The sequence below is a fragment of the Pararge aegeria genome, chromosome 1 (genome assembly GCF_905163445.1).
Source record: "Pararge aegeria chromosome 1, ilParAegt1.1, whole genome shotgun sequence".
Lineage (NCBI taxonomy): Eukaryota > Metazoa > Arthropoda > Insecta > Lepidoptera > Nymphalidae > Pararge > Pararge aegeria.
In genome coordinates this window covers 16,840,446-16,859,977 of record NC_053180.1, presented here as the reverse complement: position 1 = coordinate 16,859,977, position 19,532 = coordinate 16,840,446, and the positions used below count along the sequence as shown (strand labels likewise).

Below are 19,532 nucleotides of genomic sequence, written 5' to 3'. Positions count from 1 at the left end.
TTGAGATAGTTTTATAGATTGTGACCTAGTTTTCCTATTTCAATCTAGCCTTAGATAATATTAGCACAGCAATTTAGTGATACAGTGCCATTTCATGTAGCAGCAGATTTTGCATAAAACATCCTACTAATATTATAAACGTTACAGTATGTTATGATGTATGGATGTATGGATGTTAGTTACTATTTCAAGTAAAAACTTCCAATCTGATTTATCTGAAATTCAGAATGTAGATATTTTATACCTTGGATGTTACATAGCCTACTTTTAACGACCAAAAAATTCCTAGACAGCCCGTTACTTTTAGAGTATTTGAGATAGTTTTATAGATTGTGACCTAGTTTTCCTATTTCAATCTAGCCTTAGATAATATTAGCACAGCAATTTAGTGATACAGTGCCATTTCATGTAGCAGCAGATTTTGCATACAACATCCTACTAATATAATAAACGTTACAGTATGTTATGATGTATGGATGTATGGATGTTAGTTACTCTTTCAAGTAAAAACTTCCAATCGGATTTATATGAAATTCAGAATGTAGATATTTTATACCTTGGATGTTACATAGCCTACTTTTAACGACCAAAAAATTCCTAGACAGCCCGTTACTTTTAGAGTATTTGAGATAGTTTTATAGATTGTGACCTAGTTTTCCTATTTCAATCTAGCCTTAGATAATATTAGCACAGCAATTTAGTGATACAGTGCCATTTCATGTAGCAGCAGATTTTGCATAAAACATCCTACTAATATTATAAACGTTACAGTATGTTATGATGTATGGATGTATGGATGTTAGTTACTATTTCAAGTAAAAACTTCCAATCTGATTTATCTGAAATTCAGAATGTAGATATTTTATACCATAGCCTACTTTTAACGACCAAAAAATTCCTAGACAGCCCGTTACTTTTAGAGTATTTGAGATAGTTTTATAGATTGTGACCTAGTTTTCCTATTTCAATCTAGCCTTAGATAATATTAGCACAGCAATTTAGTGATACAGTGCCATTTCATGTAGCAGCAGATTTTGCATACAACATCCTACTAATATAATAAAGGTTACAGTATGTTATGATGTATGGATGTATGGATGTTAGTTACTCTTTCAAGTAAAAACTTCCAATCGGATTTATATGAAATTCAGAATGTAGATATTTTATACCTTGGATGTTACATAGCCTACTTTTAACGACCAAAAAATTCCTAGACAGCCCTTTACAGTAGGTATACAAAACCATTTTAATATTTCGAGTATGCCCACTAATTTAGAAATTGTAATCCATTATAAACGTTACAGTATGTTATGATGTTTCGATGTTTGTTACTTTTTCAAGTAAAAACTTCCAATCGGATTTATCTGAAATTCAGAATGTAGATATTTTATACCTTGGATGTTACATAGCCTACTTTTAACGACCAAAAAATCCCTAGACAGCCCTTTACAGTAGGTATACAAAACCATTTTAATATTTCGAGTATGCCCAGTAATTTAGAAATTGTAATCCATTAAAATATCCGCTATGCGCAAAGGAAACAAAACTTTCCCTTCTTAAAAAACTGTCGTCACCCTCTTCAAAAACTTTGAAATTTCAATACTAAATTCATACTAATTAATTAAAAAAGTATTTTTGTTAGTCTTATAATTTTGAGGTCACTTGAACATTACCTCTTCGTTATATTTCTATTCAAAAATCTTTAATGTATGTAACTCTATTGCACATTAAACTTTTTAAAAATGCAGCACACAACTTGATGACAGTTGCCAAGTGAAAGCCTGTTTTATATAAAGGTACCTACTGTAATATTTTTGTAATATTTCCTGTTGTTTAAAGGAATCCTTTTGTTGTTTAGATGGAGTAAGCGTCCACAACGGCCGGCAAACCAGTGAGCTAATTATCGGAAAAGCGGAGCCACGGCACGCTGGAAATTACACGTGTGTGCCGGCCAACGCGAAAGCGGCCTCAGTAACCGTGCACGTCGTTCAGAGTAAGTATTTTATGCAAGAGCGTGCCTGAGTCTGAGATTTATAAAGCGGACTAAGCTTAAGCTCCGATTTTACGTTCTAGTTATGGCAAAGACGCTATTTATTGAGCAGTACGTACTGGTTGCGCCAACTTATAATTAAGCTCATCCTATTCTCCCATATCAACCCGAAATTGAATAATTCTTTCCGTACTGTATAGGTTATTGTATCAGTTTAGTTCTTCCCCAATTTCGTTAAGATCTAATGAACATAACTGGAGAAAGAGGGAAGAACTCCTCAGTGGAAAGCAGTAGCCTCAGTAAAAATTATAGAAATTTTCTTGGTTAACCTACAAATAGCATACAAATCAACTAACAGTGCTATATCGAATATTGATCACTCTTCTTTGTTAGTGCCGGAAGCTAAGACTGGTAGAACTAAGTTATCTTCCAAACTTCGTCGAGCACCCATAGATTTACTGATTTGGATCAACGTTGCTTACCCAGAGCTGTCGACTTATACACTTATGGTTCAAATAAACCACACATTTTTTTGTATTGTAGAAGGTCCGGGACGGTCATTTGCGATTTAAGTAATTGAACTTTGTGAATAGTGGGTGATTAAATCCAATAGGATATGAATAGCCCACAATATTATTGAGAACTTTTTAGACATAGACTAAAAAATTCTGCAGTAGCAATACGCTGTGTCCTATTATTATTGCGCGGGCGAAGCCGCACGGCACAGCTAGTTTTTAAATACGAAAGCAATTTCATTTTATGAACTCAGAATACCTAACATATGGTAATGTTTGACTTTTATGCATTCATTTATCTTTAAATATACATTCATCATTAATTTAGGTACTACCGGCCCACAAGGCTCGGGTCTCCTTTTAGAACTTTTATCACCACTTTTAACTTCACCGAGATACAAAATACACTTGATTTTACGGTGAAAGAAAACGTCGTGTGGAATCAAACTTGAGCCTAAGGAAATCAATGTCCTCAATATTGTGCGAAGTTTAACAATCTGCACGTAACCTCCGTGGTGTACTACGGGCTAAAACCTTTTAATTCATTCGGAAAGCAGACCCGTGTTATGTATGTGAGCAGAACAGAAATGATAGCAGTGAGGCATTTTAAGAGAATAACTCATACTTATACAAATTTTCAAATAAATATGAATATTAGCAAGTGTAACTCATTCCTCTGTTTTATATCAATTATTTAAAAATTGAATCGAATCTTTTTTTTTGGTATTTTGTGCGCTGTGGTTTTTTATTTGGCGGTCACAGGTTCGATTACCGGCCGAGGCAATTAGGGAATTTATAATTTCAAAACCTTCGGCCGTGGCTAGTTACCACCCTACAAACGAAGACGTGCCACTAAGCTATTTAGCGTTCCAGCACGATGTATTGGTATGGATTTTAACATAACTGCCATACTACCTTATAGGTTAGCCCGCTACCATATTAGACTGCACCGTCACTTACCACTAGGTGATTGCAGTCAAGGGCCAACTTATAGTGGCATTCAAAAAAAACTGAAATTTTTATTACAGTTATATACAACGACACTAAACATAAATAACAAATAAAGTAGTCGAACAATGACTCCCTTGAGTTTCCTGAATCTGACTCTATATTGTATTTTTTGCGAATTTTATTTCATGATAGCATATCTCTCTCTCTGATTTATTACACAATTAGTGTGTTTGTATATACCAGTACCTATTCAATTATTTATTATTATTGGAGAAAATCTCTCGTGCTTTAGAGAGCATGTTAAACAATCGGCCCTGGATATAAAACAAAAGAACAAACAGTCTTTCTGACCGATTACGGACAAGGTTGACCACCTTTAGAGATCTTTTCCAACTACGCGGGAGATGTAATAGTGCATAAGTGTGTGCGGAAACACAGGTGCAAGCTCTACTCCCTCACTCTCTTTGTCCGGATGTTCGGCTCTGACTCCGCCTTACATGCTCTCCGAGGCACGGGGGTAAATCGCAGCCAATTTCCGAACAGCTGGTCGAATTTCTTGAATATCCCTTATCCCTAAGCTACATAGTACCAGAACGCTGAATCACTCGGTGGCACGTCTTTGTGGATAGGGAACTAGGGAAGCCACTGTCAAAGCCTTCCACTAGAAAAAACTCTCAACTATAGCCATATTCTTTTTTATAACGTTCATTGCTTTTATCTTAGAACTAACCATTGCCGGTATTTCTTATTCTTCTAGTAGTTTTATCGTACTTTAAATCGTTTTTCCTTCGTTAGTCCTTTTCAAATGGCATTTAAATAATGGAACGGTTAGTGTCGTCACTGGTTTCGGTTCCTTAATTAAGATTGAATTAAAGTTGTAACAGACATTCTGTCTTACATTTTACACTTAAAAAATATGTCGGTGGAAAGGATAGTTTACTAACTTTGCATTTTTCTCTCGCTCATAATAATTTAAGAGATAGTTATCTTTTATCTCGTGTTTTGGCTACTCTACAATCGTTTTTATCAATTTCAGTTTTAAACAAGAAATTTTACTAACCTTTAATTTATTTTATTCGTATTTAACATTGTTTGAGTATTGTTTAATATGTGTCCGTCTGTAAATAGGGCCGTCGCCAAGATGCATGATTTTGCAAAATGATGCCGGGCAGAAAAGTGTGAAATTGATTATTAATTACAACTGCTACAAAATTTAAGACAAGTTTTATTTGGATGAATTTATTCGAAAAAATAATAGTATTTTTTAGTAGTAGTAGACCTTTTGTGATAGAGCTCGTCCGGGGAAGTACTGTCGCCATACTTATTTCTGCCATTAAGCAAAGTTGTTACAATGTTGACGGTGTAATTGCTGGCACATGAGGCTGAACACCTACCCCTCAATTTTATGGACACAGGGCGGCATGTTGCAGAACGTGCTCTAAGCATGCCCTTTTTTTTTGTATTAATAGCGGGCAAACGAGCAAGTGGGTCACCTTTTGAAAAGTGATCACCGCCGCCCGTAAACATCTGCAGCACCAGAGGAGCCACCGATGCGTTGCCGGCTTTTAAATCCTGTGAAGTGCTGCTCTGTTTATAGGGATGGTTTACCACCTACCCTCAGGTGGGCCATCTGCTTGGTCTATCAATTATTAATAAAAAAAATTACAATTACCCTTGAGGTTAAGACATCGGCTTCACTTTCGGGGGCCGAGTTCAAAGCCGGGCAACCTCTAGCTTTTCTAAGTTACGTGTGATTTTAAGGAATTAAAATATCACTACCTCAAACGGTGAAGATAACATCGTAAAGAAACCTGAGAGTTCTCCATTATGTTCCCAAAGGCGTGACGAGTCCATCCGAACTGACTGCCTTCCCTTATCAAGGTTGGAAAAGACCCATGCTCTGTAGGGGAACGTAATAGGTTGATATGATGACTAATATGATAACGTAAAATGCTTTCATGAATGGATTAAAAATAAATATGTCATTCTGATAATGCGTAGGATTAAATGAGACGACAATGAAGCTGGCTGTAATGAGTTTACGTCATTAGCGAAAAGTATGATTAATTTACGGAGAACTTTTACTTTCATGTTACGGTTACACAATTTTAATTAGGGACCGCAAATTTGTTAGCAATGCTACGTATGACAACTTTGTTTTCGTAAGTTTTGAAAACATTACGCCCGAGGCAGAATTTAGTTTAATAATAAAATTCTTTGTTAGGCACATGTTTTCATAGCATACATGGTTTTAAATTATGTTTTGTATTATATTACAAAGTAAAAGCCTCCAGAAATCAGAAATCTGCTGTTTACCTTCGTTACTTAGAAAACATTAGATACTGCACAGCATTTGCCGTAATTTTAGAAAATAGTTACATTAGATATTTTAAACGTCATTGTCATAAATGTCAGACTATAAATGCAGTGCAGGAGAAATATCAGAACGACTTGTTTTTAGCCTTTGACTGAAATGGGATATATATACACTATAATATTTCAATGAAAGGCATATAATACAACGGGGGCAGTACTTTGACGACCTCCCTGGCGCAATGGTGAGCGTTGTGAATTTATGTAGGAGGTACCGGGTTCGATGCCCGGCAGGGGCCATTTAGAAATTTATAATTTCTGAATTTTATCTAGTCTGGTCTGGTGGGAGGCTTCGGCTGTGGCTAGTTACCACCCTACCTACAAAGACGTGCCACTAAGCGATTTAGTGTTCCGGTGCGATGACGCGTAGAAACCGATAATGACTACCATACTCCCTAAAAGGTTAACCCGCTACCATCATAGACTGCATCATCACTTACCACCACTTGAGATCGCAGTCAAGGGCGAACTTGTAGTTATATAAAAAAAAACTTCCCCCGCTGTCATGAAAAGCTCGACTACTATTTACTTCTGTAAAAATAAATTGAAAAGAATTCAACATATTTGCGATAGTTCGATGACCTTTACTGAATAATGCGTCTGAATTAAATGTGTAACACATATACTCCATTCCAGGTGAAACGCCAGCCGCAATGCAGCACGGGAATAATTCGTCAGTGGAAACACAAGTGCATTTAGCGCACTCGTTAATACTATTGTCGCTTTTCGCGCTGTTCCAACGGAATGTGAGGGGGCCCGGATAACGATATCCTCCTTGTAATAGAACTAATTGCCACTGTGTAATAAAATGAAATTAATATTTTATTGTTTCACTCCAAATGTCGTTGTCAACGGATGTTTTCCACTTGAAAATTTGATCGTGTATATAATATTCATCATCATCAACTGTCTGTCGGTGTGATATATCTTAATAGCCTCGGGGAGATGTATTGGGTAACTGTAATGTCGGGGTGTGTTGCTAAATAAATAAATAACAGTCCACTGCTGGTCTAAAAGCCTCTCCCAATGGGAGGGTTTGCCAAATTTGACGGCCGACTGGTGCAGCGAGCTTTCTGAGTCCAATGCCGTGGGTTCGATTCCCACTACTGGAAAATGCTTGTGTGTTGAACATGAATGTTTTTCAGTGTCTGGGTGTTTATCTTTATATTATAAGTATTTATGTATATTATTCATAAAAATATTCATCAGTCATCTTAGTACACAAGCTACGCTTACTTTGGGGCTAGATGGCGATGTGTGTTTGTCGTAGTATATTTATTTATTTATTTAATAATCAACACGCTGGACAGATAGCCCGGTGATCGCAGAAGATCCTAGTAGTAGCACAGAGACACACCTCCAGGGTGGTAACAACCGTATTTTGATCTACCGTGGCCACAAGGTGAGTTAAACTATATGACTGTTGATTTTTAGCATGATTCGGCCATTCCCTCACACACTGCGCAATCGAGTTTTTGTTTGTTTTCAGAAAGAAGCTTTGATGTTCAGAGTGGGAGAGAAATAATGTATTTTGCAGCAGTTACCTCTTTGACATTGGTATAATACCAACGTCAAACGTCCCAAAAGCCATTAATGTTGTGAACAGCACTACCAATTTTTTGCGTTAAATCATCAATATTCGGTGTAGAAATGAGTCTTACAAATTTTCTGTTTTTGTTATTTGTTATGAATAATATTTTGTATAATTACAAAAAACTCTGGATATATCATATAATATTTGATGAATAGACGGTAGCTAAAGATGTGTTGCACACTGCAGTTGGTATTAACACTTTTGCGCATATAAAAAAAATACACATTTATAATTAGTGTAACTTATAAAATTTGTGATACAGTACTACGTGCGCAATGACATGGTTTAAGATTATTTAAATGGGAAGCTGGTGCTATATCAGTTGTATAGATTATTATATTATTATATCTAATTTATCCTGAATTGTATAGTCTAATATAACTCCTCCTTCGCCACAAGAAACATTGTAATTAGGATAGCACAACTTTTGGATCAGTCAATTCTGTTCAGAGATATGTAAAGCCATCGATGTCACATTCATTATCGGGTAGGAATGCTGATAATTATATAAAGTTTATTATATTACTTTGTTCCTAAATCTCAAACCAACACAGATGCCAGTCATTGTTATTTTGTAATGCAAAACTTGTTAAAGCTCCCAGTGGGATATAGCCAATACGAGAACTCAACCAATATAAATAAATGTCTGTCATAGTTGTTTGCCTTTCGCCGTCGGTTCGGAACTTGGGCTCTTTGACACGGGCCCAATAAACCGACTCAAAACTAAAACCTTGGTGAGTTAGAGTTGAACAAAACACTCGAAATATCTAGGTAAATACTTCCACACTCGTCTTCGGCTATATCAACTGCCTGCAGATGTAGAGTGCGCTTAAGATTAAAGCGGTTTGTAATTTAAAAAGTATCGGATTTAGGTATTGATTCATATAAAATGCGTGTTAAATAAAATTCAGTGTATTGTATTTTTTTACCAATATTGATTATATTGGTAAAAAAATTAATAATTATTGATGTGAATAATTACATTTAATATTTAGTTACGTTTGTGTAACATAATTGATTATCATTATTGTAAATTCGTAAATTAGAAATTTATAATGAATTTGAATATCCGTAAAGTGAGGCCATTTTGACCAAATTGAATTATATTTAGCGTTCTGTTTACTCAAATCAAAGTGTTTATAGCTTGTTATTTTAAACACAATTAAATACTAATATCTACTATTATAATAACAACTAACACTATTAAAATATTAATATTAGTATTGATGTACAGTCCATAAGTGAAATAGATTATTTGTAAAACAAAACAGAATATTTGGTATTCTATTTTTGTAGTTTGAATTTAAGGCCTGATTATACGCTACGCAAGAATTAATTTGAAAAATTATTATTTCATATTAAATTATTTGAATTAATTTGACTTTTGTTTCCCGCTGGCCATGAAAACTTGTCCGATGAACATAATATTATTAACTCAAAATAACTCCAAAACAGACATGAAGAGGATAGGTTTTAAATAACTAATAATCTTAAAAAAACAGGTTTCTTTACCATCCTGTTAAGTTAGGATTACATTTTTAGTATAGTATTAGGCAAACAGTACCTCATTAGCGAAACACTTTGTTAATATTATAATCATGATTCGTGGTCTCATTGGTTTGTTTTATACTTTGTATTTTTTCTAAGTTAAAAATTATCACACATTATGAATGTAAAAATGCAAATGACGTCCGTGCCAGATGTCCGCATCAGATGCAGTAAAGAAATGCGGTTATCCGCATTTGCGGCAACTCCATCTATTTGGTGAGTGTGGATGATACGACTCGTTCTGCTAACTGATCGTTCGACATGGCTATTGAAACTTTTGTGGTTTGGTTCGTAGTGTGCGAAAACCTTTGCAGTAGTATTTACAAAAAATAATAAACATAATATTTTGATCTTATTACTTATAATAATTGAACCATCAGTACGGGTTGTCAAATGTTGATGGAAACATATCTATAAAGGCCCACTTAAAACGCCACAGCATGAAAATAGGAGCACGTTTAGCATGCATTATTATCGTAAATTGTTTAGAAAAGCATACGGTATTTAGCATTGAATTTGACATCACAAAATCATGAAATTCTTTTATCAATACGTTAAAATGATAACCACTTTCAATGTTCGAAAAATAGGTTTAAAAAGAAAGATGTTCCAATATTATATGCCTTCTATACTCATGTATACAGCAGTTTTTAATTCTTAAATAGTAAAATAAGATGGGACTATTTTGGATAATTGCAGTTTATTGTGCAAGTAAGTTGAATTTTCTGAATAGTACATGTCGGTACCAATTCTGTTGTAAAATAAAATAAATTGGCAGGTATAAAAATACTGCTATCTTTTTCCAGAAGACATAGTGTGGACTGTTAGAACAGTGGATTGTGTAAAAAGAATTGGCACCATTATCCGAGTAAAAGTTAAACTAATGTAATATTCATTTTGCAAAGCTCGCACGGTTCATACATTTACATTAACGGCCAAGTAAAAATCTTATGATTAAAAACGTCAGTAGTTCGGGATGTGTACCACTGTAGAGTACGATTCATTTTTTACTGTTTCGATACCGAAAACCATCAACGCTTGCGAGGTGTGCAATCTTGTGCTAAGGGTGCTGTTATGATATTGTAATGCGGTCATTTATATTATCGATTACGTATCAATGTTACATAAAAATATGATTAATATTCATGCTGGAAAACATCTTAAAATCGTACATTCTATTACAGTTGATAAAATAAATAAAGTATACCAAATGAGTACAATAATATTTAATGTAAATAATTGTGAAATATATGCGCATATAAGTGATACATAAGATATATGTTAATGATAAATAATTAAAGTATGTAAAATTATCTGTAATGGTTTTAAGAATAAACAAGATTTTGAATTTAACGTGCCAATTGTTGTTGTGTATTATTTTGCTCTCATATTATGCCCATGACGGCACAGAGAAAGTACAAGCGTTAAAAGTAAGTAGAAAAATATGTGTGTTGTTTTCATGTTACCGATTTCCTCAATTTGGATAGTTGGTCAACGAGTTTTTTCTTCAAATACCCAATTAGCGGCACTAGTTGCATAGGAGCTACAATACGTGGTTTAATTAAAGCTGTAAAAGATAATAATAAACCCTTAACTAGGTTAGCTTTTAAAAGCTCTGATGGCTCTTTATCCTATATCGTTTACTCTTTGTCTAGTTAGATACTCATAAATACGCGTACATCCTGCATATGCAGGATGTACGCGTAGTAAAAATTAAAATAGTGCAATCGTTCATATGAACGATTGCACTATTTTAATTTTACACTTACGACTAAGGCCACCGGCTCTAAAAAATGACGCAATGATAACCAAACCGTGAGTGGCGTGCACTTCAAACATGCATAAATGTACTACCTACCCAATTTTTTGTCTATAACTCGAAAAGGAGAGGATTTTTCCGGTTTGTGTAATATTTCTGCTTTATATTACCTTGGATAAAAACGCAGTACACGCCATTGTACTCCTTATATAGATATCATATCTGTTTACAGAAAAACAGCGAGGGGATGCTTCATATATCGATTTTAACAGTTATTTAAAAAAAAAAACCTCTTGTGCATAACTTACTCGTAGTGTAAGCATTTGAGTAAAGAACTGAGTAAGATAATCAATACTACATACATCTAATACCTATTTAAAATACCAGTAAGTGAATTTCAATCTAGCTGAAACTTGACAATTCGTATCTATTTAATAAAAAAAAATTGATAACAAAAAAATAACCAAATCGGTTCTTATTTGTCAAACAATATTTTTTCCTGATTTAGTGGGTAGTTTTGCAATTATCTAAATTATGTGCCAACTTCAAATATCACTTTCTCAACCCTTCGTTAAATATATGGCTTTTCCCGAGTTTTGGGTGTTAATGTTTGAGGAAATCTCCCAGAACTTCGCCATCAGCTTTTTTATTGTGATCAGAATATACTGCTTAGAAGCCATATTCCATACTAATCATTGTAGAGTTCATTCATTACGTGTAATATTAATTATTGTAGAGTTCCATCTAATATAAAATACTAAATATTGGACATCCATGGTCTAAAGTAAGTTAAAAAAACACATACCGTCGAACCTCCTCCTTTTTTTTAAGACGGTTGAAAATTAATAACAACAATAAATAATTGTTGTAAAGAATTTACTAGGATTTTATAATTTTAATAACGCATCAAAAAAAGGTTTTTCTCTAAAAATATTTAAATTGTTTACGCATCAGAAACGATAACACTTACTTTTTCATCAAGCTCAAGTACAGATTGTCTGCAATTATTATTATTGTAGAAAATCTGAACTTGAGGTTTTTTCACAATAGTTTATGAGTGTTCTTGGAATAACGTTTTACATTACTTGAAATCTAGTTTAATAATACATTGTCTAGCGTTCAGTTAGCATTAACTGTGACTGTTTCCACGTATAGAACTCATAGAACTATTAGATTCTTGATAAGTTTAACTGCTTTTGTTGTACGATTGATTAGTTTCAAGAAATCGACGTGTTTTATTAATTCAACGTCACAGTAATTTTCAGAAATACTTATCAATTTTGAACAAAAACCTTCTTTAATAATATTACTTGCTTGAGTGAAATGCTCGACATTTGGAATAAGAACTACTGATGTCTCTTGCAAGAATTTTATAAGAACTGCAGTCCAAGGTTCCATAATACACTTCCAATCGCTGGTCAATCGTAGTCCATTAAGTTAACACTCGGTCGCTCGCTTCATTTAGAAATTTCTTCAATTATTTCTCACAGCAAACTGAGCCGCAACGAACGCCCGTTTCTATAGTAAAGAATATTTTGGGCCTTATATTCCTCTTATATGTACTAGTAAATAGTAAACAAAAGAAATGATCCAGTAATATTTCAAAGTATCTACTCTCTAAATTACTTTGATGTTTCATAGGTATCAGGTATGAAGGGAGTTTATAAGCAATTACTCGTTATTATACACGGGTAAAACCGTAGGGCACATCTAGCAAAATGTAATGAAGCTCTTTGACTGTCAATACCTTTTAGTTCAATTTGAATATTTCTTTATAAATAACACAGAAATATTAAATGCTTCTCTAAAATCTCTGAATAACTTCGTAACAAATAAGTACATTATCAATAAACTTTTTCTCTAAGAGAAATAAGAGCTTCGGTTAAATTGAAAACTCCTCAGGGATCTTGTCCCATTTATTTGAATTCCTGGTAGTATTTATGTTTAAATAATAGAGGAGATGGGCGGAGACTTATAAATAGTAACATTTTACTTGTACGTTCTAAATTGTATCTATAAATCTATTACTATGGAATAAATAAATAAACCTCGACTACAGTAAAGATTGAGACTAGAATACAGTATATAAAACATAAAAAGCAAGCAAGCTGATTATGTAGGGCCGAAAATTATCTTAATTCACGTAGATTAAATTTTACTTCATACGCAACAGCTGGTTTTATTAAATGACAATCCCTATATTTTTAACACAAAAAAGTTATAACCACAATTTATGGAGCACAGGGCCAATTGAAAATGTACCGTTCATTTATTGCCTCCCAGTATTGGTAAATAAAATTGATTTATTTAGCACGAAATTCTAAGCGGTTCGGTCCGCTCGAACTCGGTGATTATATGATTTCATTGATTCAACGGTAGATTTCACTATCCGATTAAATTTTTGTTTGCAATTTATTTAGAATACCAATTAAAAGGTTTTAAAATTTTGTAGACTAGTCTTCGAAAGGCAATTACGTCAATGGCATAATATTGTCTCAACTTAGGTTCGCTGATGATATTGCTGATCTTTACAGCTGAAAGCTTTCAACAGCTAGAGGCAATGCTAGAAGAGCTACATACAGTGCGCACAGCCATAGGACTTAAAATGAACATCGACAAAACGAAACTTATGTGTCGGGATAACATAACCCATATTACTGTCATGGCTGCCATGTAAAGTGTGTTTCCGAATATGTATACCTCGGAGAAACAATAACCTTAAGCTAGGAGGGACAGGAAAGAATAGATAAACAGACGCATCCAACACGGGTGTGTAGCCTTAAAGAAACTCTCAGACACCCTTAATGTTCCTTCCTTCTCCATCCTTTATGCTTAAAGTGAAAAGTATTCGACAAGTAACACAGACGTGGGCCCTTTTTAAGAAGGATGCGGCTCAAACTTTTTTTGAAAAGACATGTGTAGGACCAAGTATAGCATTCATTTCGAACAATCCTGTTCTAGATGGAACTCAGGCTGAAATTAGGAATTCAAATAGTATACAAGTACCGACAACCTCTAACGATATTGTTGATATCGTTTAAGAGATCACCACTATAAATTAAATAGAGAATCGATGGAAGAACAATGAGTCTCCTAAAATAATAGAACAAAACTAACAACGAAAATTTTAGTAGAAAACAAAAGCTGTGGACTGTGGAGCTGTTACCTTCCAATGATAAACTATCACAAAGTTACGTAGGTAATTTGATAACTTCTGACATTCCAAATTGATAGTGTTTTAGTTTTGAATAGGAAATTCACGCATTTGTGAAACACGTTTTAGAAACTGGGCCGATATCACCGCACAAGTTGTTCTTCGAAATGATTGGACTGAAGGTATTGGATTGGAGGTAACAATCGATCAGGTCAGGGACAATTGTATGAAAATACAAACGATATGACCTGTATGACATTGGGCTAAAAACAACAATGTTCGATAATTTTGTATTATTTCCAATAAAATAAATTAGGTCAACATTTTGTTTGCATGTGGATTATGAACTGGCTCGTTTTTATCGTTAATGACTTTGTCCACACCAAATGCGTAAACTTGCCACGGAGATATGAATATCTCCGTCAGTCCGTCAGTATAGCTTTGGCTGAACCAAAGCTATACTGGGGCACGTTGTGGCAGTGCTCTGTGGCATTACACAAGATGCCATAAGAGTGCTGCCAGCTCTAATGGCAGTATATTGTTTTGTAACCTATCCGTGGCGAACCCGGTTGTCAAAACAACAGAGAGAAAGCAGTGCCCGTATCTTCTACAAGGCAAAACAAATCATCGTATTATATCACAAGATTACTCGCCATAGGAGTGGTCACGATCCTCAGTTATGAAGGGCCAAGGAATAAGAGAGATTATGCTGTGATGATAGATAAACTTCAAGTATTAAATTACATTAAAAAATATAGAAGAAGCTGTTTTGTTTTTTTATCAAAGAATTAACGAATGTTGGATAACCTGCCGAGGCATACTAAGCACGAAAAATATTGTTATTTAAATCCTGTGGGAATGGAATGCATAATTTTGTCAAGATCAGTGCAATGTTCGACCCGAACAAATCTACCATTCAAATAGAGATATTTTCACATTCATATCTATAAGTATGGATACTTGTAAATCTTAATCTGTATTTCTGACACATCCAAGACATTTGAAAAACCTTTCTAAAAATATTATGGTTTTGACTTATGGTGCTTAGTAGTATTTAGCATGTTCCACTGACAATTACCAGATCCTGGCTTGTATTCCTGTACTAAAAATATTGTCACCTATTAGGTTGTACTGTCAGGAAATTCTCTCCGGTGAAAATCTCGGAGCCCGGAGGATTAGCGAGTCAACCTCTGTGTCTTGGAGAGCATGTTTGGCCGTTGATTATTTTGTTCTAGTGGTTTTTAGATTAAACTAAGGATGACGAAAACACAAACTCGATCTCAAGAACCTTCTTTTCTTTGAGAAAGGAAGCCTGTGCTCAAAAGTTAGCTGAAGATAATAATAAATGTAAGTAAGTAGTGCTCTAAGCCTTTAACCCACATTAGAGTAGCGTAGCGTGAGTAGCGTGGTGTAGCGTGAGCGGGTCCAAAATCCTTTCCCATATGAGAGAGAACGCCTCTGACCAGAAGTGGGAGATTAATAGGCCGAGGATCTTTAAAACCCGCCAACTCGCATTGGAGATTCGTAAAGGATCAAAGCTCTCATATTTTGGACGTCTTATTATAATTTATTTAACACACAAAACTGATCATGACATAACATAAACATAAGAACAACTACCAATAAAAATAAAACTAGCCACTCTCCACCACATGCGTGTTTAAATGCAGCCAATAGATGTGACGGACTTCCGTTCTAGGATATTTTCCTAAAAAAACAATTAATACATAATGTACGGGAGCTATGGTGATACGCTCGACCGTAACAATAGGAAGATCTTCCTCCGGGCGGGTGATCGTGCTCGGGGACCGAGGTCCGAACATTCATTTTTGGAAGTTGTATATATAGGCATTCTTCGTGAACACTTCGCTAGCGCGATGCAGGATTTTTGTTGCGCCATCTAGTTCTGTAATGTGGAGACCGCTACACATAATATAAAAGAATATAGGTTACTATGTACTCAGTTAACGTTAAGGTTATTATGTATCTTTATTTTAGAACAGTGAAAATATTTTATAATAAATAGCCATATTCTCGTAATAGTTAGTAGTCCTTGAACTTTAAACAATGTTACGTAACATTTTCTCAGGGTCAATACAATACGATCAATTGAATACATCGGCTTGTTTTTGTTTACCTCTGCGTGGGCAGCTCAGAGATATATATTATTCAGATTTATTGATACTGTTTTACTAAATGGTTACAGTAGATAAATGTATTTTATATGCCGTACGAGTTATATCGTTATTTTTATTTTGTTTTTGTATTGAGATTTATTCTCGTCGACATATATCTAAAATAGCGGTGTGAATAAAAAGGCCCCGAATCTGCTTTCACCCATTCAGGTCTCTTATAGAGGTTTCGGTAAGCTGATATTATTGTTTTAGAACTCTAAAAATACTTATTTCATAAACGTGAAGATTATATCATTTTACTGCACTGGGATTTTTTTATTCTACTACAAATGAACCCTGCACCTTGAGTTAAATTAATCAGTCTAAGACGAAAGCGGGCTAGCCTGTTAGGTGGTATGGTAGTTATTGGAAACCTATACCCCTAATCCTTTCTACGCGGCATTGCGCCAGACCGGTAAATCATTTGGGTCTTTGTCACAAGTCTTTCACATGACCAGACTAGAGATAATTTAGATTTATTAAAAATGAGAGACCACAGCGCTCATCAACAGACAAGGGGTCGGAAAAAATCGAAGGACATGGCTTTTGGTCTGTGAAACAAAAAGTAAGTATTGGCAACTCTGTCTCTGTGTGAAGGACAGGAAATCTTTATATATCATAGTTAAGGATTCATTTCCGATGTATCGAAATTTTATCCCTATGGAAATAACTTGATCTTTCCTAAGTACATACATAATTGTTTATTGTTTATTGTTTATTGTTTATTGTTATTAGGTACACAAAACAGGTAATAACTAAAAGTAGATCTAAATATAAGTAATAACAAGTTTTGTTCTAAGCTACAACCCAAAGTATGTGTACACAACTTGGAATTAAATTAAACAGAAAGTAAAGATAAAATTAAAGTTGAAACAAAAAAGAAACACTTAAATAATAATATATATATTATTTCCCTAAAGATTATGTGGAATAGTGCTTAATAATTTGATTTTTAAAAATATTTATCCTTTTGTTAAAAATGCCAATATTATGATTACTTGATACTAAATCATTATAAAGGCGGCACATGCGAACGATGGGATTGTAAAAGGAAGTATTGTTCTTGTAGACACTTAGGGAAAATGGTTTAAAATATTTTAATCTGGGATTAACGCGAGTATTTATAGTAATGAGCGAGAGCAAGACGGAAGAATCAATTTGGGAGTTAATGAGCTTAAATAAGAAGATCAAATGCAAGTATTTTCGACGAAATTGCAAGCTTTGCATCCCAAAGTGTACAAGCCTGTCATGGTAAGTTGTAAATAATTACTGGATCTCCAATTACTTCCAGTTGATATCATAGCCAAGTGTAAAATGACACTGGGGCTGCGCAATAAACTAGTATGTTGGCCTCATTACAAACTACTCGAAATTGCAGGCTTATTAAGGGCGCAGTCTCAGTAAGTAGTTAGTGAGTGACAGTCAGGTAACGAGTGATTTTTTCTGGGATATATGTAAATTTATATCTTCAAACAACTTTATTGCATAACATAGGAAACACACACAGGAAACACTTACTTAAATATATTCATGTGCAAAACGCGGCCTAATCACTAAAAGTGATCTCTACGAGGCTACCTTAACTAACGGAATAAGGCAATGAGTGACGGGAAATCAAAATTCTATACATATAGTTAAATAGATTAACACACTAAAAATGTATATATATTCATATATTTATAAATACACATACGTGGACATATAGTAATAACTTATTTATAGTGACAAATAATGCCTTTATACGACTTTTAAAAATCGCCAGGGAGTTAGATCGTCGAATTTCATCAGGGAGTGCATTCCGCAGGGTTGCCGCTTTTACAGTTAAGGATTTATTTAATTCTTTGACTTGTGTTTCTTTTTGAACTTACGAATGATAAATTTGTTTTTTTTTAATGTTTTTATAAATTTATAAAGCAGTCGGTCTACCTGACAGTAAGTTTAAAAGCACCGCCTGTTTTTTTATACTTTTTAATGACGGATTAAGCAGACACATAAATATCTACAACTAATAAATAATAATAAAACTCTTTATATTCTATTAAAAATAAAAACAACACAGAATACAAAAAATTATTAACTAATACAGGACATACAGCGGCGTGCACTTCATACATGCACAAGAGCACTGGCTACCCTAAAACTTTTATATTACACGTAGAGGACAATTTTTCCATTTTATACCATCTTTCTTCTTTGTCTACTCTAGCCCTGTGCACGCCACCGAGGACGTAAGGGCGGCCTTATCACTGGTAGTGATCCCTTCCAGGCAACCATTTTACTAATGATAAAGCTGAGAAGGCTTTTTGTTTGCCTAATCGTGAATCTCAAACTACCAGTCGAATTTTAAAAATATCCAGAAATGTAATAAATAGGCTATTTAATACCATGCTACGACTGTTAAGAGTTGAGAGGTAGGTCGTAGGGTGAAAGTTTGTATGTGGACAAAGTCCCTGGGATCGGTAATCTAATATTACTTTAATATATACTATACGAATAGTGTAGTATATATTAGGTGCTTAGTAAAGTCGGGCCGTATGGGTTGCCTACCAGAAGAGAAATTTATAGAAGTCAATTTAAATTAATCTAGGTCGAAGCAACGGGTAGTTCTATTTCGTAATAATAAAATCTGACTGCGGACTTAGCTATCCCCGGTTTCAATTCCTGATGCCAGCCAAAAAATAGATTGGTCCTGTTTGCCAAACGTTTTCTATGCCGACACAAATATTAACGGTTATTCTTTTTTTAGGATTCCGCACTGAAATGAAATACAGTATGAAGTGAAACATGAAGTGCAAAAGTTTATAAAATAATGATTTCATTACATAATTTACTATTATGCTATTATACATTGGCTTAGGAATCTATCCTACAGTGATGTAGAAAAGATAATAAAATGATTCTTCCTACTTCAACAGATTTTTAAAAAAAGGCCCAAACTATACATAACATAACACACATGCATATACACACACAAACACACACACACTCACACACAATTGCACACACACACACACACACACACCCGCACTAAATAAGTCGCTGCATGTTTTTATTATTTTAATTGACTCTTATTCTCTTTTTTTTTTTTATTGGCATTTACTGTGTTCTACTTTTGTCTTATTGGTGCTATACATTTATTGTTGGAGGTGGGCGTTAATTGTTGCGACACAGTTTATACTACTGCAACAGTTATCGTGGCACCACGTTTATTGTGTCAATTCTGTACCCTTACCAATATTCAGAATAAATGAATAAATGAAAAATGAATAAAAAAAAAACAAAAAAAAAAAAATTGCTCGTCTTATACTAATATATAAAGCTCAAGAGTTTGTTTGTTCGTTTACGTTTGTGATCTCTAGAATTTCTTGAAAAATTCTTTCAGTGTTGGATAGCCCATTTATCGAGGTTTGCTATAGGATATATATCATCACGCTAAGACCAATTGCAGCAAAGTTTTTTCTCTTTTAAGAGCTT

At 34.2% G+C, this 19,532-nt stretch overlaps 1 protein-coding gene across 1 annotated transcript in view; it reads left to right on the top strand.

The window, feature by feature from the left end:
* LOC120624367 overlaps nucleotides 1-6,593 on the top strand; it is an 83,512-nt gene extending 76,919 nt beyond the window's left edge. The window contains exons 7-8 of the mRNA XM_039890869.1: nucleotides 1,859-1,993; nucleotides 6,466-6,593. Coding sequence (XP_039746803.1) covers nucleotides 1,859-1,993; nucleotides 6,466-6,593 — 263 coding nt within the window. The remainder of the gene's footprint in view (nucleotides 1-1,858; nucleotides 1,994-6,465) is intronic.
* The last annotated feature ends 12,939 nt before the right edge of the window (nucleotides 6,594-19,532 follow it).